Source organism: Chanos chanos, chromosome 5, assembly GCF_902362185.1.
Source record: "Chanos chanos chromosome 5, fChaCha1.1, whole genome shotgun sequence".
NCBI classification, from domain to species: domain Eukaryota; kingdom Metazoa; phylum Chordata; class Actinopteri; order Gonorynchiformes; family Chanidae; genus Chanos; species Chanos chanos.
The window spans coordinates 26317764-26340933 of record NC_044499.1 but is presented as its reverse complement, the minus strand read 5'-3'; the positions used below and the strand labels follow the sequence as shown (position 1 = coordinate 26340933).

General features: G+C 41.4%; 1 protein-coding gene across 1 annotated transcript in view; it reads right to left on the bottom strand.

Moving 5' to 3' along the window:
* Positions 1–312: 312 nt before the first annotated feature.
* Positions 313–23170, bottom strand: part of LOC115812348 (cadherin-2) — an 85414-nt gene continuing 62556 nt past the window's right edge. The window contains exons 10-17 of the mRNA XM_030774830.1: positions 22798–22983; positions 22237–22490; positions 19479–19621; positions 17145–17378; positions 15126–15359; positions 14674–14813; positions 10048–10212; positions 313–519 (exon numbers count right to left, since the gene is read on the bottom strand). Coding sequence (XP_030630690.1) covers positions 313–519; positions 10048–10212; positions 14674–14813; positions 15126–15359; positions 17145–17378; positions 19479–19621; positions 22237–22490; positions 22798–22983 — 1563 coding nt within the window. The remainder of the gene's footprint in view (positions 520–10047; positions 10213–14673; positions 14814–15125; positions 15360–17144; positions 17379–19478; positions 19622–22236; positions 22491–22797; positions 22984–23170) is intronic.

The window sequence follows — 23170 nt, the reverse complement described above, 5'->3', positions numbered from 1 at the left end:
ACAGCCCACACATCAAATTAACCTCTGCTATCTTATCTGTAACAAAGTCCAAGTCTTATCCCTCACCAAGTGTGTGTTTGCGCAGAGACTACACATTTAAGCCTAGGGGTCATTCTGTTTGATTAGATTTTTTTTTTTTTTTACCTTCATATGCATTTTAACTTTTTTTTTTTCCTAAACTTTTAACATTTTCTGTTGTCACTCAGTCTCTGGTCAGAGGAAAATCACTTGTAAGAAGCTGTCCTGGTCCTTTGCATGGAAGAAACAAAACATTTCCCCCCATCTTCACTCCTTTTAATCTGTGCTGCCTGTTCACTCGTCTGAGCCACCGTACATATCTGCCAGCTTGCGGAAGCGTGGGCCCCAGTCACTGAGGTAATCGTAGTCCTGGTCACCGCCGCTGCTGGAGGAGTTGATGGAGCTCAGCGAGCCAGCCGTGGAGCCGCTGCCCTCGTAGTCAAAAACCAACAGTGAATCGTATGGAGGAGCCGTGGGGTCGTTATCCGCCGCTTTCAGGCCCTGTTAACACAAACCACAAAGTGTGAGAGACAGCTCTCTAACCCATTTTGTATCAGTTTATCAGGTCATTTATACATGCCAGCACAACTGAATATAGTATTTATTTGTTACAGTTATATTTCACAAAGGCAACTAACAGGTATAATGACAATTTTTCTTAATTAGGCTACATATAATAGGGAACAACAGTGCATAGGACATGCTGTTCTAAACATGCACTACATGCTAAGTACTAGACACAAAATATGCAGTAAATACATAAGTATACCTGAAATATATAACAGGTATCACTGCGTGAAAAGTGGTGTATTTGGAAATATCCAGACAAAGTAAACTTCCGCCAAACCTGCTGTTTGCCGGAGGTATTTGGAGGCCCGCAGAACTTTGTTATGCGGACCTGAAAACTAACGCAAATGTCCGAAAACAGCTGTTAGACGGAGGTTTTTGGGCATCCGCGTGACCACAGTTGTTAGCTGTTGGCTTGGCCTTTCAAATACTAATAACAGTCAGTGGTCTAGGTGGGACTGGGTATAGAAGCCTGCTCCCCTTCCTCGCCGTAACTTTCTATCAGTTAGCCTATATGTAATATCTAGGCTATATTTTGATAACCACACAAACTTGTTAGGTGTTGCAAGGTGTATAATACAGCAGTGGTAGGCCCATGAAGCCTTTAATGTCATTGCTCTGTCGTGCAGCTAAATTACGATGGACTATTCAGATGGAGCATACAAAAACACACTGAAAACATAATTTAAAAAAAAGTCTAAATGAGAGGTTCATTAATTACATATTTGATGGTTATGCAACTGTCCTTTACTTGGGGTCAAAGGTATAGGGTGACCAGATGCAAACAGACCAAATGGGGGACAAGTAGTAAGTTTGTGTGGGACAATGTGGGACATATTACCAATGCTGAGAGACAACGTAAAACTTAGATATAATGTCAGTCTAACTGAATAAGAAACACTTGTATACAGTTGTACTGATAGACATCCAACATGCATTGACCATTACAGGCCCATCAAAGGCAACTGTACTTCAGCAAAGCAGGGGGAAGGGTTTTAGAGGAGAGGCAAGATATTGCTCCACCAATCCAGAGTAAGACTTTTGACCAATTGCAGGATACCTGGTGGCCCAAGGTGTCAAGTGCAAATGTTCCCTTGCAAGCACCCCCAAGGGATTATTCACCATGGCAACTAAGGGCTCTAGACAGACCCCCAAACACGGTACATATTCAGGAGTATTCCATGCCGCATAACAGAGCTGCAAACTGCTGGATACAGCCGATTATCTGTGGAGGAGTCTGTGGAGGAGATATACAGGAGTATTCCAGTCCGGATACACCTTTTTTTCACGCAGTGTAGGAGCAAGGGTACATTAAGAGTAAGCTCACATTAAGCAAGCATTTATGGGTAATCACACAACACTGATGACAGACCTTACACAATGCACTCAAATCCAATACGTTCATACTTTACACATTCACATCCAATAGATTTACACTTTACACATTCACACCTGTTGTATCCTTGGACGTATTTTGTTTCCCGTTCGGGAGTCTCTCTCTCGCTCTTTCTGCAGGGCGCATGTGGACTGATCCTCCTGCAAAACCCCTGCTGCTGCGATACTTTTTTAAGTTAAATCTCTGTGGAGACGATGTGGACGCGTGTGTGCACATCGAGAGCAATTTGTAAATAGTTGTGTTGATTTCTTTTCTGTCTATTTGTTAGTCGGCTCTTGTAAGGGGGTGGGAGCTGTTTCAGTTTGTTCCTGTTTTCTCCTGTTTATGTTAGTTTTATTTTCATTTTGATAGGTAAGTTTGTTCCTTTTTCCTCCTTGTTTATTATTTTGGCCTTGCTCACCCCTGAAGTCTATTGAGTTTCATTAACAACAACAACAATAATAATAACAACTAATAAGCTGACTAGGAATACTCGGCGTTGAGTGTTGCTCTGGTGGCAGGGGAAGGAGGTCGAACCAAATGTTTATGTTTACCTCACCCTGGACAGGGTTGTAACAACACGGGATAGATTTACACTTTACACACCCACTGGATTTACGCTTTACATATTCACATCCAATAGATGTACACTTTACATATTCACACCCGATAGACTTACATTTTACACATTCACAACCAATAGATTTACACTTTACACATTCACATCCAATAGATTTATGCTTTACACATTCACATCCAATACATTTACTTTGCACATTCACACCCGATAGACTTACATTTTACACATTCACATCCAATAGATGTACACTTTACACATTCACATCCAATAGATTTTCACTTTACACTAGTGTTGCACGATAAACCAGAACTGAAAAAGTTTTGAAAACTGTAAAATACCAGCATTTTGAAAAAGAAAATCAATAATTTTATTATGCAAATGGATATTTGATCTGGCTAATAGGAATCTGTGTGTGATGTTGCGGGAAACAACCCTGACTGAGTGTGTAACGTGAGCTGCAGCAACCATGAAGTGGATCGAGAGCAACGGTAGAGTTGAAGAGATGGCAGCAGCTAAAGGCAAAACCTGAACTTACTGACAAAGAGGGGGCCCAAAGTGGAATACGGAGATATTTCTGCTTTAACGTGAACGAAAAAAATGAGCCCATAAACACAGCGGCACCGCTGTGCAAGTGCTGTTTTAAAGTGTGTCTCGCAAAGGGAGGCAACACGTCAAACTTGGCCAAACATCTGTCAGAAAGACATCGCGGCCTTTTCAAGGAATTGAAAGACCGGCAAGTGATAGTTGAGTAGTTCACTCCCTTGTTATGTCCATGAAAGAAATACAGAGTTATCGGAAAGCCTCTCTGCAGTACTAATATACATATTCATACATAGCCTATATATCTATGTAGTGCTGAAAGTGTTCATGACGTTGTACTCAAATAATATCCTAAAAGTTTGTGTTTTGACTGAAAACGTTATCCAGGTTTGAAATAAAGCACAATAATGGCATTTGAGAGTGTTTCCCCTATTTTTAGAAAAAATATCGAAAAGTATCGAAATTCATGACTTGGTGTTGGTATTGAAACAAAAATCTTGGTATCGTGAGAACACTACTTTACATGTTTCCCATCCAACACATTCCCACTTTACACATTCACATCCAATAGATTTACACTTTACACATTCACATCCAACACATTCACACTTCAATTCAAACCCAGTTCATTCACACCTTTGTTTAATAACACATTCACACCCAACACATGCAGGCCATACAATTCCATACTTCGTATATTAAAACCCAGAACATTCACACCCATTTAACAGTCATTTACACTGTGTACTGAAACCCATGTTGCTTCTGCACAGTGGCCAATGGTATCCTTGTGGGTTTGGAAGAAGATGTCAGTGTTGTGTCTGTCTGGGTTCCATCAATTGCCTAACTCTGTGACAGTCTGCAGTTAACGGGGGCCGGTGTTGTGCTTAGAATCAGAGCTCTGTTCATTTGATGTTTGTGCTTGCTGCCTGTATTACATCAGTGTTTCTTTTTTGAGGGATTTAATGAATCTGATGAGAAGAGAGACTGATGGATAAGTCAAGAGGAATTTTTAACGCGATTAAAATATGTAGCCCAGTCTCTCTCTCCGTGCCTCCCCCTGCACATCTCCAGCCATATGATTTGGCCGGTTCTTTACTGCAGGAAACAGTGCAGTGTTTTCTTACTACAGTAAACAGGGTGCTGAATTTACTTTACTGCACTAAACAGTGCTTAGTTTTCTTACTACAAACAGTGTGATGAGTGCTGAGATTTATTTACTGCAGGAAACAGATTGCTGAGTTTTGTTTAGTACAGTAAACAGAGTACTGAGTTTTCTTTACTGCCGGAAAGAGAGTGCTGAGTTTTCTTTACTGCAGGTAAGAGAGTGCTGAATTTTCTTTACTGCAGTAAACAGAGTGCTGAGTTTTCTTTACTGCAGTAAACAGTGCTGAATGTTCTTACTGCAGTAAACAGAGGGCTGCGTTTTCTTTACTGCAGTAAACAGTGTTGAGTTTTCTTTACTGCAGTAAACAGAGTGCTAAGTTTCTTACTGCAGTAAACAGTGTTGAGTTTTCTTTACTGCAGTAAACAGAGTGCTAAGTTTCTTACTGCAGTAAACAGTGTTGAGTTTTCTTTACTGCAGTAAACAGAGTGCGGAAAGTACGGTCTGTTACCAGCATTTTCAGGTTTTGTAAATGTAGAAATAATTTTTCACTGAAAGCTAGCCCGGCTCAGAAGACGTCTGTTAACACTCAGGAGCATTTGCATTTCATATTCAGCCCTTTAAAATGATTCAGAACAAGTCCAAACTGAGATCCTTCTGATAAACATTTCACACTAAAAACATGCACTGCCTCAAATGTAACAGTCATGTAAGTGAAAAGTTTCAGTTTACATTACAAACATTAAGCAGACTGATTTTACAAGGATGAGCTACCAAAAACAATAACACACTCGCACGCACACAAGCACACATGGACGCACATGCAGAGCTCTAGGCAAACCTTCATAATTTCAGATCCTGGTTATACTTTCTGAGCTCTCTGTGTATAAACCAGTCAAAATGCAGAGACCTGCTGAATATTTCCCACTTGATAGGGTTCTTCACATGTTTGCTTAGGGCCACAGTTCTAACAATGTCTTTCCTGCAATATGACAGATGGATCGTTCTTAGCAATTACAGCCATCACTGGTCCGCTGCACCGTCAGAGCTGTAACGCCGACGGCTGGTCTGGGATCTTTACACCTTTACGTTACCTCAAGGGACGCTTCAGCTGCATGAAACCGTTTTTCCCTGTCTAATAATAGCCAAATTCTTTAGTGTAGTACAAGTTTTAGACTGACAGTTTAGAGATGAACAGTTTGAGTGAGATGTGTGACTTGGGTAAAAATCACACAAGAAAAACATGTTTGACATGTGAATTCACATGTTTCTGTTTATGTATCTATGCTCTCTGTTTCACAGTGGATTACAGCATAGTGTACTGAATACTAGGGATGTCCCGATCCGATCTCAAAGATCAGTAGCGGGGCCGATCAAGACATTTTTTAACTGATTGGTATCGGCTTTGTTGAGCACAACCCTAAGCCCGACCCTAAGCCCTTTGTTTTACATCAGCTGTCATAAACGGAGAGCATAATTTGTGGCAGGACATGGCTAAAATGTCTGCAGTGTGGAAATATTTTAAACTGGGAAACAAAGCAGTCCAGCAGCCACTTGTAATGTTTGTAATGCGAGCAGTAGGAGCTGCGTTCAAGAGGCTACTACCGCTTTGATATGGCACCTAAAAAAACCCTCAACAGAATACAGTGAGTTCACCCAGGTAACTCAGGCAAAGGTTGCTCCGAAGAAACACACAATGGAGGATATACTTTTAAAAGGATAGAGAAATTTCCTTGAGACAGCGACAAGGCCAAAAAGATTACAGAGAGAGTAACTGAATCATTCACTTGGGATGACCAGACCATAGCGAATACAGAGATGCTTTCAAATTTGGCAAACGGAGGCGAACATTCCGGGCGAATGGGTATTCTTTTAACTTTTAAATTTGAACGTTTTTTAGGTCAGCATACTCAGACGATATTAATCCTCAAGGCTACTAACAACAACCAAGGTCTCATTTCAAAATCGAAACACCTAACGCTTTAGCTGTAGGTGATGTATGTGAGTTAAGCTGAACAACCACAGAGAGCAATACAGTCACTTAACTCAGCGTTTTTCAAACTATGACGCACAGGTCTGCGACAGGAAACTGCCGGTCCGCCATACCCCCCACTGCGCCAGTCATATTACGCTCGGTGCCTCTGTCACTCACCAGGTGAAAACAGTAACATTTTAAGCAAGTTCTTGCGGCTGGGGACGTTTAACATTCTAGAGTCTTGAACAAAATGTTCCTGTTTTCACCTGGCGAGTGACAGAAGCACTGAGCATAATTTGACTGGCGCAGCGGCAGTGCTCTGCGAACCAGAAGTTACAATTGTTACTATTTTCAAAGCAAGAAGTTCAGTCAAGGGGGCTGGGACCTGGCAGTGTCCTCACCCCGCCCCTCCACCGGTCCGCGGACCGGAGTTTGAGCAAAACTGGCTTAACTAACGCTAAGGATTGATAATGATAGCTTTCAAAAAGAGGCTCTCAGAAAAAGAAGCAACGAAACTGACAATTAGACAAGTTAAACACTTGAATTACTGTAAGAAAATTAAATAAAATCGAACACTTATGTGTATTTTCTGGAATAACTCCCATCTGGACACACATCTCCCTTAGTCCAGCGTCCATGTCTGTTCGCCGAGAACTACCTCCTTAGACCGTTTGTGTGTGTTCACAAACGTTCGCAGTGAACTCAAAGCAAACGAAAAACTGTTTGAAAATGTTACGCGGCTGTAGGGCGTCATTATGGAATAAATGAATCATTATTATTTATAGGAAAACGTTTATATTTTTATTTTTATATTTGTTTGGGCCTGAAAACAGGTTTTGATCTTTGGTTTCATTCTATAATACTGGACTTATTTTCCTACGAAGGTCTGAACTTTGAGAGTGTTTAAACAAGAGAGAAAAGTGTTGAAATGTTAATGCCTGTCTGAGAAAAGTGTATAAAGTGTGTAGTGAGGGGTTTTACAGCCTTAAAACATCTATAATAATTGTAAAAAATAAAGCTGACTACGCGGATTTCGCCTATTGCGGGTTATTTTTAGAACGTAACTCCCGCGATTAACGACGGATCACTGTACTTGAAATGTGCACTGTGCAACTGTATTATCTAGGAAAATACAAGTATCGGATTGGGACTCGGTATTGGCAGATACTCAATATTAAATGACCCAGATCGGGGACAAAAAAACTTGATTGGGACATCTCTACTGAATAGGGTTCAGTTCAGTTCAGTTTAGTTAAGCTTCTTGGGCAAAATGCTTTTGAAATTTCCGTACTAGAGTAGCTGTTAATGACTCGGTGACCATCACTGTGAGATTTTCAAATACACCTTTTTACAGTGACCTGTTAAGTGACTGCGTTACTTTGTCTCTTTTGTAAGCACAGATCTGAAATAACAGGATAAATCCAACTAATTTCACAAACAAAGCAAAGGCAAAACCCTGTCTACAGCCTGCACACAGAAACAGTCTTCCCGCTAATGAGGCCAATGACCTTTCTATCCTCTGTACGAGACAGTCTCTTACGATGTGACAATCTAGACCAGCACAAGCACAGAGAACATCTCCGCTTACCTGGTACAGGGCCTCCACACTGTCACTCACAAAACTTCACGTTACCACAGATAAGGGAACAATTGTTTTTTCTTTAGATTTTGGATGAATTTTACCAGTAGAAGAAGAGTTACATTGTCATACACACACTGAACAATGAGCAGTGAAATGCAGCCTCTGCATGTAAACCATCCTATACACCAGTGAGCACACACACATTAGAGCAGTGAGCACACCAACACACTATAACCTAGGAGCAGTGAGCAGCTGCCGGAGACCAACTCCAGGTCTTTTTGCCAGTGCGTCAGTGACAGGAGTACTAATCCTAGCATGCACGGCACCCAGAGGAAACGCAAACATGATGAAGCACACAGAAAGGACCTGGGATGGCCAGGATTCAAACCCAGGGCCTTCTTGCTGTGAACCACTGTGAAGCCTCCATCTACACAGGGCAGCTCTGGTGGCAGTGAAGGCTGGTTTTGGCTTCTCATACAGAGCCAGCAGCTGTGACCCTGCTGATGGGGACAGGACATAGTGGTTTTCTGAAGCATGCCTCGATTGTCGAAGTAACTTTGAAGCATGCCTTGATTGTAACGTAATGAGAAAAGTTGGTGATGGAGGACAAGAGAGGCTCAGATTAACAGACACTTCCTGCCCTAACTGCAAGAAAAAAAAAAGGAAAGAAAGGGAGAAAATGAAGCTTGTATGGACTTAACAGAAGAGCAAGGGGTACGGGAAATAATCATTTGGGCTCTGTGTAAAGCCACCTGTGCTTCAGGTTAAAAGAAAAAAAAAAGCAGAAAAAGAAAATTAAACTCTCTGCATTTGAGAGCATACACCTCCTGCATTCTGCACAAATACAGATTGGAAAAAGAAACATTTCTTACCAGCCTGTGAGTCCTCAAACAAAGCACACTAAAAATGAAACTTTTCTTTTCATTTAGTTCTAAAAGAAGAGATGATTTCTCTCAGAAAGTGCGTCTCCCCCAGAATAGCAGTTATTTCAGACTTTCCTCTATTTTTTTTTTTTTAGATATTTCTCTCTCTCTCTCTCTCTCTCTCTCTCTCTCTCTTCTCACTATGTGAATGAGTCTATCATAAACAAACAATTGAAGGGCTAGTCATGATAACGCATGGAGAGACAATACAACGATCTCGACTAAAGAGCTAAATAAACGGACATTTCCATGCCGAGGAAGAGAGAATAAGAAAGAACGAACGAAAGAAAAAGGAAAATGAGAACTAAATACTAATAGTCGTCTGGCTATTTACAGAACCGCAGGACTGTGTCAGTTAGTGTGCCAGATGCAGGGCCTGCTGTAAGCAGGACTGTGCCAGTGACAGTCTTGGACATAGGGACTGCTGTAAGGACAACAAACCACATCTCAGTCCATATCAGTCAAAACAAACAGATCAACAAATAGGAAAAATAGATCAACAAACCGATCAACAAAAAGGACAAAAACATGAACAAAGAAAGTAAGTCTTCATATTGCATCAAAAAGAGCAGATGCCCCTAAAAACAGACTTATGCCATAATAATGTGCAACAATACCCCACACCCCCACTGACCCATTCAAATCCATTACCTTGGATACATTCTTCAAACATTTTTCCAAAATGACTAACTATTCTCTTGCTCTTACAGTTCTGGGTCACAAAACACAAAGAGCATGACCACGTTATTGGCGGGGAATTTTACAGACTCTGATAGTGTTGGTATCAGTGCATGCATGATTGCCCATATTCAGGATAACAGATGATTTATGAAATGAGTTTAAATGGGCTTCTGGCTAATCTAATTAATGTATTTATTTCCATATGGCTCCAACATGAACTCTGGCTATCAGGAGGGGGGCTCCGCTGTTGACTAATTACCCTGAGCCGTATCACCAGTCCATGAAATTAGACTATTGTCTTAAAAAGTCGTCTCTAATTCCTACACGTTCATTTTTCATCCTGATTGTGTCAAATCTCTCACACAGACATGTTAAACTATGCCATAAGTATTCAGTACAGAAACACGCAATCCAACAGTTTCCATCCATCATTGCCCTAAAATGAAACACAAAAAGCACTTGATAAAACAAGCGGAAAATATTAAAGCCTTGTCTGAAATATTTCATCTGAGCTGATGCTGTATATGTTCTGCTCACCGCTGTTCTTGTCAATGCTTGAATGCTTTCTCATTTGTTTTTCATTTTGCTCACTTTATTTCCACAGTTCAATCAATACTCATCTGTACATACAGTAAAGATACCTTCCTCTCATTATGCATACACGCGCGCACACACACACACGCACACGCACGCACACACACCTCGTTGATGAAGTCGCCGATATCCCCGGGGTGGGGGGCGGCAGATCTGACGGGGTACTGAGGCTCTGGGTGCAGGGGGCGCTCATCCAGGCGTCTGATGCCCACAGGCTTGATGTTATCTGGCTCCATGGTGTCGGGCTGCTGAAGCTGACTCAGGTCATAATCCTAAACACACACAAACACAAGAAAACATTCAATACAGCATGTTTTCTTTTTAAAAAGCACCACAGATGACTCTTTCAATAAAGTCAAAAATATATTTGAAATACACCTATCACCTCTCAAGTCATTAATTATGGGCCTGGTATAGTCTCTCCTGTTTGCCAGAAAAGCAGTTACAGGCAGGTGTTGTCTTACACCAGATGAAGGCGCGAATGGTAAAAGGGCAGTTCCTGGTAAAACCACAGCCTTCCTTGTAGGCCAAAATTCACTGCTCTCACTGTAACTGAGAACTGGGCAGAGCTGTACATCAACCCTCAGGTGCACAAATGCTGCTCTCCGCATTGATTCAAACGTCAAATACCGACACAGTTTCCAGTCAGACCTTTGTTTTTCCTGGAAATGCCCATTTGACGCTGGCGGCAGTAAAGGTGAACCACACTGCTCTTTAATCTGGTCTCCTGGCTGGCACATGTCCATCTCCAAGGCCAAACTAATCCTATTAACATTGCCATGGCAACTTCACATTCCTGCCTTCTCACTGGTTTATGGATTCTGTGAAAGACCAGAGGAGCTGGGAACTGAGGCCTGGGCACAGAAAAGAGCTTCAATAAATATAACAGAGGCCTCAAAGGAGGCGGAGTGATGGACACTCATTATTCATTATAACTTTGTCTCTTTTGATACCATCGGCATATGGTCTGGCTCACCAGTACACTGCTTGTGTGTGAGAAAATAACATCACATTCTCACAAACTCTCTTTCACGTAGACAAGCACAAACAGTCACTCAACTGAAAACACAAATGAAGATACATTTGTCCTTACACAACCCCTTGCTTTGACTATCACGACAGTCCAATGGTATACATATGAGGTCATATGACTGTCACGGTGGAGCATGGATGTGTGTATATATATATATATATATATATATATATATATATATATATATATATATATATCCTCCTGAGACCCAGCAAATTTTTTTTTTTTTCAATTTTGATTTTTTACATAAATGAAGGAAGAAGAACTTGGCAAGGTCACACCCCCTCACATGTGAGATCATTTTAAAGCCTCAGTAGTCCTCTTTTAGAATCAGCAGGACTTAATAGACCGACATGTATAGTATGAGGGATATGAGCAAAAACATGATGTCCACTGCAGAAATAATGAAAATGAAATAATTACAGATTATAGCTTCAGTATACTTTGTCTAACTGATACATGGGTTAGACCAGATGACTGTGTAGGATTAAATGAGTCAACTCCTCCAGGATATAGTTGTAAACACACCTTATGCCTAAATGGTAAAGGTAGAGATGTTTTTACAATTTATCATAATATGTTAGCTGTTATTCAGAGATCAGGATATCAGTTTAAATCATTTGAGGTACTTGTTATTAGTGTCACTGTACCTGGTACCAGCAACAAATTGTCAGAAATACACTTATTATCATAATCATACTCTAGACCTGGTTTTGTCTTTTGGGGTTAATGTTCACAATATATCTATTTTTCCGTAGAGTGAAGATATTTCTGATCACTACCTTATTTTTTTGCAAGTTACCAACAGCCAATAATGCTTGTCCTGAACCTTATTATCAAAACAGTTGGATAATAATGCCAACCACCAAAGATAGCTTCATTAACAACCTCCCAGAGTTATCCTCACTACTTAGTGTGCCACTATGCCCCGTAGAACTGGAGAAGCTGAATGAGCTCTTGGGTATTACTTCATCTACCATACTGGATGTCATTGTACTACTTCGCAAGAAAAGGGTTAGAGAGAGAAGGGTTGCATCCTGGTTTTATAACTACACCCGCACACTTAAGAGCTACTCGAAATATGGAGCTTAGATGGAAGAAAATGAAGCTTGAGGTATTTTGAATAGCATGGAAGGATAGCATGACAAACTCTGGGCAGGCTCAGACAGCTGCATGGTCCACAAACTTTAGGAGACTTATTGAAGAGAACAAGAATAATCCCAGACTTCTGTGTAGCACAACTGACCAAGAACCGAGTAATCACAGTGCCACAGATCCCACCACAATTAAGTAGTGATGACTTCTGAAATTTCTTTAGCGGCAAGGCTAGGGACACTAGGTAGAAAACTGGAAACAGTAAACCTCTAGTTGCAGCATCTCGACCAAGTGACACCAGTATAGTTAAATCCCTTGAACAACTAAATTCCATTTCTCCCATTGGGCTGGATGAACTCATAGATAACAGCAACATCAAAATTCTAAACTTCATTGCTTGATCCGGTGCCCACAAAGCTATGTTAAGAGTTACTTCCCACAAATTCAGAACAGTTACAAAACATTGTTAATTTCTCTTAAACCTTGGACACATCAAGAACCCTGATCTTGACCTGTGTGATCTGAATAACTACAGACCCATCTCTAACCTTCCATTCATGTCCAAAGCAACAGAAAAAGGTATGTCCTGTCATGTGCTCCTTCCTCCAGAGAAATGGCATAAAGACTTTCCGTCTGGATTTAGGCCCCACCATGACACAGGGACAGCACTGGTCGGAGTAACTAACGACCTACATTTGTCCTCTGACCGTGGATGTATCTCACTACTTGTATTACAAGCCCTTAGTCTAACATTTGACGCTGCAGACCACATCACACTTCTAGATAGGCTTGAGAATTACACTGGCATTTGTGGACAGGCATTAGCATGATTTAAATCTTACCTGACAGATTGCCACCACTTTGTGTTAACAGGTAACAGTCAGATATCATTCAGGGTAAATACGGTATGCCGCTGTTTTAGGTCCCTTATTGTTCTCCTTGTACTTCCTTGTACTGTACTGCTATCGTTAGGAGACTTTATCTGTAGGCACAGCATTAACTTCCATTTTTGTGCTGATGACTCACAACTGTATCTATCTGCAAGAGCAGATGAACTCTCCCAGTTCTCTAGATTAAGCAACTGAATTAGGGACATCAAAGACTGGATGGGGAGTAACTTCCTCTAACTGAATTCAGATAAAACTGAAATATTAGACCTTGGACCCAAGTCCTCTAAAGATAAGCTGTCTGAACTTGATTTCTGTTTAGATGGTCTCACTGTCATTTCATGCAGAACAGATAAAGATCTTGGGGTTCTGATGGACAGTGACTTAACATTTATTACCCACTTTAGTAACACAGCAAGAACATCCTCCTTTCATAGCCATGATAAGGAGCATGCTGTCCTTGCATGATGCAGAGAAGTTAGTTCATGCATTCATAACATCTAGGTTAGATTACTGTAATGCACTACTAGCTGGATGCCCTGCCATGTATATAAACAAGCTTCAGTGGGTTGAGAATGCTACAGCTAGGGCTCTTACAAGAACTAGGAAATGTGAACATATTAGTCCAATATTATCCAGTCCACACTGGTTACATGTTAGGTTTCATATTGCTTATAAACTTCTGCTGCTAACATATAAGGCTCTTAGACCCCTATACATAAATGACCTCTACATAAATGGCTCCTAAACTATGGAACAGTCTTCCAACCTGTGTCCAGGATTCTGACCCACTCTCTCAGTTTAGGTCTGAAGACTTACCTACTAAACCCAGCATATAACTTGGGGGGGGGGGGGTTGGTTAATGCTGCATTAATCAGGGTTACCGGAACACTAGTGCTGCACACCAATCAGAATCAAAATCATCTGAAGGCATCTCATAGAACTCTACTGCCTGGTTCAGTTTACTTAACAATTAAGTAGCAGTAATATCACAGTGCTGTGAGGGGAACACAGCAGCACTGTAGCAGTATTAAAAGTTTATATGTATGCCTTATGTTTAGGATACCAAATTTTGTCTTTATATGCCATTATATGTATGGCTTATGTTTAAGATACCTAATTTTAGATATGACACAGTAAGCTCAGACCTCACTCATTACTATGTGACCTGTGCAGAACGGACCATAAGGCAGAGCTCCATTGCTGTGGGTGGCACTGCCTCCTCATTCTCCTAGTGAATGTGGAAGCCTCTCCTGGCATCTTCTGAAAGGCATTGTGAATGATAGTGCAGAGTCTAATCAAACCAGCCATCCTTTACGGTTGTACCAGAGCCGTGGGTTTCAGCCAGGAAGATTAACTCCCTGAATCTCTGTCCATACCATTCTCCCACTTTGTGGGGAGAGATAGCTGTGACGCTCGGTGAGCATTACGGAGTCCACTGGGCATGTCAGGTGTGTTCATTTTTCACTGCAGAAACCCTAATGCTCTCCCTCCTCTGGCACCTGGACAACCATCACTGCAGTCTCCACTCCAAACAAAACTGGAAAATCCTTTTGCTCTATAAATTCCATCATGTCACGGCCATGGGAATACTACCAGATTCTTTCCCCAGCACAGTAATAAAATAACTGCAGTGTGTGTGTGTGTGTGTGTGTGTGTGTGTGTGTGTGTGTGTGTGTGTGTCTGTGCACGCATGAGTGTGTGTGTGTGTGTTGTACCTGGTCCTCCTCTCCTCCGCCCTCTTCATCATATTTAAGAATGTTGTCTCTCACATCGTCCTCAGGGTCAATAAGTAATTGTTTAGCTTGCCGCTCTTTATCTCTCCTCTTCATCCATACCACAAACAACAACACCAGGACTGAGGGAAAGAGACACAGAAAGAGCAGTTAATGATGTTTTTGTCAGCTGGATTTGCATTTGTTGTCAGCAGAAAATATAAAAAAGAGAAGAATTACAATTACATACTAACTATGCTGCCTTGTGAAGGAGACATACACAGAGAAAGAAACAGAGAGATGGAGAGAGAGGGGGTTTAAAGGGAACTGAGTAAAAAGCTATGATCCCAGTCTAAACTCCATATGTGTTTAGTGCTGTGTGTGTGGCTGATGGAGCCTGTCTGTAGATTACAATCGGCTTAAACACTAAATCTGTCAAGGAGGCCCGTGCTTACTCAGGAGGATGATGATGCAGAGGAGGATGGCGATGATGGCTCCTGTGCCAAGGCCAGCCGCCATGATGCGTTCCTGGTCGGTACAGTCTCCGTTATGGTCACACTGACACACTTTGACCCGCAGGTACGACGTGTTGGCCAGGGGCAAGTTCCCTGAGTCAGTGATGTGGATGGGAATCTCATAGATACCTCTCTCCAGAAAGCTCAGCTTCAGACTAATCTGAGCCATTTCACCTGAGAGAGAGAGGAAGATATGCTTTATGCTTGCCCTTCTTCAACTGACAAAGGAAAGACTGATAACATGTACCATATAATATATGTCTAATTTCTGTTTATCTTTTTTTTTTAAATATTTTTTGCTCATATTTGCAAAGCATGAATAAAGCCTTAAGGGAATGCTATTCATCTGGCACAGAGAGAAGGAACTCTGTTACAAGATTATTTCAATTCATGCAAAAATGTTGTGAAATGTTTTTTTTAATAGATCCTTACAACATGTGAACTTATTTGAATTAAAATAAAAGTAGTGTGAGAGAAAGAAACCTTCATCTCCTTTTTTACCTAAGGTTTCTAAATGGAATGAATGGCTCAGGATTAAACTACTGACAGTTTAATGTGTATCAGTGAGAATCGTTCTGCTTTTCATCCCATTAAAGCTCCATGCTACACACAAATGATACACACACGTGCACACACGCAAACAGATCTATCATCAGACCCACTGTCGTCATGTCATTTAATGAAATCCTCCACTGATTATTGAATTAATTAACAGTGTGTGTGTTTGTGTGTGTATATATCTGTGTGTGTGTGTGTGTGTGTGTGCGCGCCATGTATTGGTGTCTTTCTGGGGACCGAAAGTCCCAAGTAAGATAGCATAATCTGACAAAAGTGCCTGGTGGGGACCAAAATGCTAGTCCCCACTAGGAGAATAATGTTTTTCTAAACTACACTCAACAAAAATATAAACGCAACACTTTAGTTTTCACTCCCATTTTTCATGAGTTGAAGTTACAGAGCAAAGATTTCTTCTATGCAAAAAAATGACTTATTTTTCTTAAATTTTGTTCACAAATTTGTTAAAATTCATGTCAGTGAGCACTTCACCTCTGTTAAGATAATCCATCCATCTGACAGGTGTGGCATATCAAGATGCTAATTGAACAGCATGATTATTGCACAGGTATGCCTTCCCTTGGACTGGTCACAATAAAAGGCTACTCTAAAACGTGCAGTTTTATCACACAACACAATGCCACAGATGTCAAAGGCTTTGAGGGAGCGTGCAATTTGCATGCTAACTGCAGGAATGTCGACCAGAGCTGTTGCAAATGAACTGAATGTTCATTTCACTACCATAAGCCATCTTCAACGTTGTTTTTGAGAATTTGGCAGTACTTCCAACTGGCCCAGGATCACCACATCTGGCTTCTTCACCTGAGAGGTCATCTGAGAACAGCAACCAGATAGCTGATGCAACAGTTGCTTTGCACAAACGCAGAATCTCTGCACAAACGGTCAGAAATCGTCTCAGGGAAGCTCATCTGAGTGCTCGTTGGCCTCACTGGGGTCTTGACCTGACTGCAGAAGCCTGATGTGGTGGTTCTGGGCTGGCGTGGTTACACGTGGTCTGCGGTTGTGAGTCCGGTTGGATCTTGATATGCCACATGTGTCAGGTGGATGGAATATCTTAGCAGAGGTGAAGTGCTCACTAACACAAATTTTAACAAATTTGAGAACAAGATCTGAGAGAAATAAGCCTTTTGTGTGCATAGAAGAAATCTTACATCTTTACTTCAGTTCATGAAAAATGGGAGCAAAAACAAAATTGTTGCATTTGTATTTTTGTTGAGTGTATATTGTTTGTTATTGATAAAACAAAAAGTGTCAAAATGTTTCTTTGGTTAAGGTTAGGGATAGGTTAATATTCTTTAGTTACAGGATAAATGGAGTCAATGGGAAGTCCCCACTAGGATATGAATACAAACGTGTGTGTGTGTGTGTATGCGCGTGTCTTACCACTGAGCCGAGTGATGGTCCAGTTTCTTTGTACCTCAGGGGGTCTGAGAGGGAGCTCAAAGGCAAAGGGTCCGGCATTGGGGTCCAGGTCTCCGTCCACGGCTGTGATGTTTATGGCATTGGGCTCGGGCTTCTCACACACCTCCACCTCCTGAGGGAAAACACGTGGGGCGTTGTCGTTAATGTCCAGGAGGAAGATCTGCAGCGTCCCCGTTCCACTGGCAGGAGGCACGCCTAGAGGACAAAACACACACATACATAGACAAACATCAGCTAGAACACACATGGCATTTGGGGGGGGGGGAAATATATATATATATATATATATATATATATATATATATATATACACACACACACACACACACACACACACACACACACAGTGCATATGGAAAGTTTTCAGACCCTTTCGAGTTTTCCACATTTTGTTATGTTTCAGACCCATCTTAAAATGGATTCAATTCATTTTTTTTTCCTCATCAATGCTCCACACTGACAAAGCAAAAAAAGGTTTTTGGAGTGTTTTTGTTAATTTATTAAAAATAAAAGACAAGAATATCCCATTTACATAAGTATTCAGACCTTTGTTATGACACTTGCAATTAAGCTCTACCTCTATCAGTTGTCCCCGAGATGCCTCTACAACTTGATTGGAGTTCACCTGTGTCTAAATGACCTCACTGGACATAATTTGGAAAGGCACACACCTGTCTAGGTAAGGTCTCGCAATTGATGGTATATGTTAGAGTGAAAACCAAGCCATGGAGTTGAGGGAGTCATCAGTAGACCTGCAAAACAGGATTGTGTCAAGACACAGATGTGGCAAAGGATACAAGAACATTTCTGCTGCATTAAAAGTACCCGAGAGCACAGTAGCCTCCATCATTCGCAAACGGAAGAGATCTGGAACCACCAACAGTCTTCCTACATCTGGCCGCCCAGACAAACTAAGAAATCGGGGATGAAAGGCCTTGGTCAGACAGGTAACCAAGAACCCAATAGTCACTATGAATGAGATCCAGAGTTCCTTTGTGGAGACAGGAGAACTTTACAGAAGGAAAACCATCAGTGCATCACTCCACCAATCAGGCCTTTATGGTGGAGTGGCCAAACGGAAGCCATTCCAGCACATGACACATGACAGCCTCCTCAGAGTCGTTCAGGTTCTCCCAGCAGACTGTCACGGGCCTTTTAGTGAGGAATGGCTTCCATCTGGCCACTCTACCATAAAGGCCTGATTGGTGGAGTGATGCACTGATGGTGGTTCCTGTTGGTGGTTCCAGATCTCTTCCATTTGCGAATGATGGAGGCTACTGTGCTCTTGGGTACTTTTAATGCAGCAGAAATGTTCTTGTATCCTTCCCCACATCTGTGTCTTGACACAATCCTGTTTTGCAGGTCTACTGATGACTCCCTCAACTCCATGGCTTGGTTTTCACTCTAACATATACCATCAATTGCGAGACCTTACCTAGACAGGTGTGTGCCTTTCCAAATTATGTCCAATGAGGTCATTTAGACACAGGTGAACTCCAATCAAGTTGTAGAGGCATCTCAGGGACAACTGATAGAGGTAGGATGCTCCAGAGCTCAATTGCAAGTGTTATAACAAAGGGTCTGAATACTTATGTAAATGGGATATTCTAGTCTTTTATTTTTAATAAATTAACAAAAACACTCCAAAAACCTAATATTGCTTTGTCATTGTGGAGCATTGATGAGAAAAAAAAATGAATTGAATCCATTTCAAGATGAGTCCTTGCTGATATATATACATACACACACAGTGCTGCTTGAAATTTTGTGAACCCTTCAGAATTTTCTATATCTCTGCATAAATATGACCTAAAACATCATGAGACTTTCACACAAGTTCTAAAAGTAGATAAAGAGAACCCAATTAGACAAATGAGACAAAAAATATTATACTTGGTCACTCATTTATTGAGGAAAATAATCCAATGCTAAATATCTGTGGGTGGAAAAAGTATGTGAACCTCTGCTTTCAGTGTCTGGTGTGACCCCCTTGTGCAGCAACAACTGCAACTACACGTTTTCGGTAACTGTTGATCAGTCCTGCACACCGGCTTGTAGGAATTTTAGCCCATTCCTCCGTACAGAACAGCTTCAACTCTGGGATGTTGGTGGGTTTTCTCACATGAACTCAAAGAGTTATTGGACTGGCTCAAAGTGGGGCTCTGCTAAATTAGCCCACGCAAGTGCCATTGTGAACACAATAAGTCAGCCCTGAGCACAACATACACAACACAGCATACAAGCAACCAAACACTGGCCAAACATTGGAGAGAGCTGCAGCATTAAGCAACATACCACTGTCCGTGGCAAGAAATGTGGCATTGTACAAATTATCCTTGACGTATGGAGACTCCCTGTCCAGGACAGCAGTGGTGGAAATCCTTCCATTGCTAGGGCTGATGGTTAGCCAGTTAGCGGGATCTGAGAGTTTGGAATATCTAAGGAATGAGAATATGGATAATTAGGGATACTTTCTCATTCCCCTCCATGTGATTCCAGGGAAGAATCACGTTCCATGTTAACAAACTGAATCATAAAGCATGCTAACAAACTCACTGTACAGGCACTGTACACTGCACAGGCACTGTAAGGTGACAGTGATGGTAAGGTGTATACCAATTATGGTAAGGTGTACAGTGATGTTTGTATGGTGTACAGTGATGATTGTAAGGTGTACAGTGATGATGGTACGGTGTACAGAGATGATGGTAAGGTGTACAGTAATGTTGGTAAGGTGTACAATGATGTTTGTAAGGTGTACAGTGATGTTGGTAAGGTGTACAGTAATGTTGGTAAGGTGTACAGAGATGTTTGTAAGGTGTACAGTGATGATGGTAAGGTGTATACTAATGATGGTAAGGTGTACAAAGGTGATGGTAATGTGTACAGAGATGTTGGTAAGGTGTACAGTGATGATGGTAAGGTGTACAGAGGTGTTTGTAAGGTGACAGTGACGATGGTAAGGTGTACAATGATGTTTGTAAGGTGACAGTGATGATGGTAAGGTGTACAGTAATGATGGTAAGGTGACAGTGATGATGGTAAGGTGTACAGTAATGATGGTAAGGTGACAGTGATGATGGTAAGGTGTACAGTAATGATGGTAAGGTGTACAGTGATGTTGGGAAGGTGTACAGTAATGATGGGAAGGTGTACAGTGATGTTTGTAAGGTGTACAGTGATGATGGTAAGGTGTACACTAATGATGGTAAGGTCTACAGTGATGTTTGTAAGGTGACAGTGATGATGGTAAGGTGTACAGTAATGATGGTAAGGTGTACAGAGATGTTTGTAAGGTGACAGTGATGATGGTAAGGTGTACAGTAATGATGGTAAGGTGTACAGAGATGATGTTTGTCAGGTTTACAGTGATGTTTGTAAGGTGTATACTAATGATGGTAAGGTGTACAAAGGTGATGGTAATGTGTACAGAGATGTTGGTAAGGTGTACAGTGATGATGGTAAGGTGTACAGAGATGTTTGTAAGGTGACAGTGATGATGGTAAGGTGTACAGTAATGATGGCAAGGTGTACAGGATGTTGGTCAGGTGTACAGAGATGATGGTAAGGTGTACAGTGATGTTGGTAAGGTGTACAGTAATGATGGTAAGGTGTACAGTAATGATGGTAAGGTGTACACTAATGATGGTAAGGTGTACAATGATGATGGTAAGGTGTACAGTGATGTTTGTAAGGTGTACAGTGATGATGGTGAGGTGACAGTGATGGTAAGGTGTACAGTGATGATGGTAAGGTGACGGTAATGAAAGGTGTGCAGTGATGATGGTAAGGTGTATAATAATGATGGTAAGGTGTACAGTATAGAGCCCGATCGAAATAGGATTCATAAAACTGGTACCGAATTTGACATTTGAGGATTAAAAAATCTGATGATATATTGGCTGATATTCTTTTTCTTTTTTTTTTTTTCAGAAATACGTAACACAAACAAAGATTTTTACCCTAACATTTGTTATGTGTAGTTATTTAAGTGTCCCCACCAAGATAACAAGACATAATGCATTCATCACTACTCTTGTCATTACAATTATCTCATAAACAGGGCTCTCCTTCACAGGAAGAATTTTTTTTTTTTTTAATTCTATTCAATGCAAGCTATGAGAAGCCATTTTTCAGCCACCGTTTGTCGCAGTCTAAAACATACCATCTTAATACAGTGAACTGATACAGTGACAAGATTGAGCGATGCTCTGCAGCTGAATGCATCTAATACTACATAATTGTCTGCAATGAGGACTTGTGACTTTGGGATTTCACACTACCTGTTTGAAAGAGAAGCTAGATAACTTTGTTTGGCTACCAAGCAATGTTAGATGCTTGTTCAGCTCACGTTTATTTACATGTCCCCTCTGGTTTAATCATTTCCAGTGCACTGATGGTAACTACAGACATGGGAGTCGCAGATATATTTACCATTGCCTCATTTAGGCAGAATAAGTTAAATGCTGTACTTTAACCGCTCATTAAGGTTAGCGGTCTTCCACTGGTAAACATGGCATTAGCTAGCTTTATGGGTAACCTAATTTAGCAAAGGACAGTGTTATAAGCTGCTGTAAGTGATGTTGCCAGGGAATTTTTAGAAGTAACAAGGGAGAAATGATATGACCATTGTGTGCTCACTCGCTAGAACTGCCACACTGTTTCATAAATAAACCTACAATCAAGTTTGTCAGCAGCTTAGCCTACAACACTCAACTACCATAACTTTAAAATGTAATTTTGATGTTTGATAGACAAGCAAACTATGCAACGACAACACTCATAACATTGTTGGAGAATCCATATTCCATCTCTCCTTTTCTTTTTTAATTGTTATATATCAGCTGTTATAAACGCCAATTTATCTGTAATTAATTCATGTGGGCCGATAATATCAGTAGGCTGATTTATTGGTCGGGCGATAGTACAGTCATGATGGTAAGGTGTGCAGTGATGATGGTGAGGTGTATACTACTGATGGTGTGGTGTACAGTGATGGTAAGATGACAGTGATGGTAAGGTGTACACTGTAGTAAGATGATGGTGCTTTTACCGTATGGTCTGTTGCATGAAGCGATCAGGGTCTTGGGCAGTGAATATGGTCAGCAAGGAGTCTGCCATCATGCCTTCCTCCAGGCGGATGAGTTTGGGGTTTGGCTCAAAATAAGGGCTTTCATTCACATCAGTGACCTGGATAGATACAGTGGCCGTGGACTGACGGGGTAGGTGGATACCCTGGGCCAGTGGAACCTCATTCACTGCCACCACCGTCAACACAAATGCCCTGCTCATTTCATAGTCAATGGGCTGGGGACAGAGAGAGAGAGAGAGAGAGAGAGAGAGAGAGAGAGAGAGAGAGGGAAGACAGACTCACTATTTAAGTGCCAAGATCATTTTAAAGCAGAAATTGAAGTTCAATCCAACTTAAAAATGGAAAGAAATATGACAGAACCCAAAGATTTGAAGATTTGAGGTCAAACCAGAGCAGTTGTCTCCAGAGTTGGGTCTAATCTGAGACTGGCTGAAGCTCTGAGATGTGCAGCCATTGGCACAGCCCAGGCTCCTGCAGCAGGAAGGTACGAGTAAGTGGCTCCCGTGAGGTTTTCCTTCTCACCTTCACGACTGTCACCAGGCCCTCATTAGTGGAGGGATCAGTGGGCACCAAGAAGCGGCCGGTGGGGTCACCCGCGGTGATTTTGTAGACGGCATTCCATGCGGGAGTGTGGGGCTGGTCTTTGTCCGTCACTGTGAGGTTGGCAACGATGACATTGACCTGGTTTTCTGGAACCTCTCCGTAAAACTGGATGAATGAACCCATCACATCAGAGCTGTGTAGTGTGCAGAATGCTAACAGCAAAACCTCGTTCCCTCATTTCAGCAGAAGGGAAGCTAATGTCAGTACTTGAAGAATCATCTCTGTTACAAAACCATTATTAAAATGGTATATTTTGAAATAAATGATATAAAAAAACTCAGAATGTGGAAAA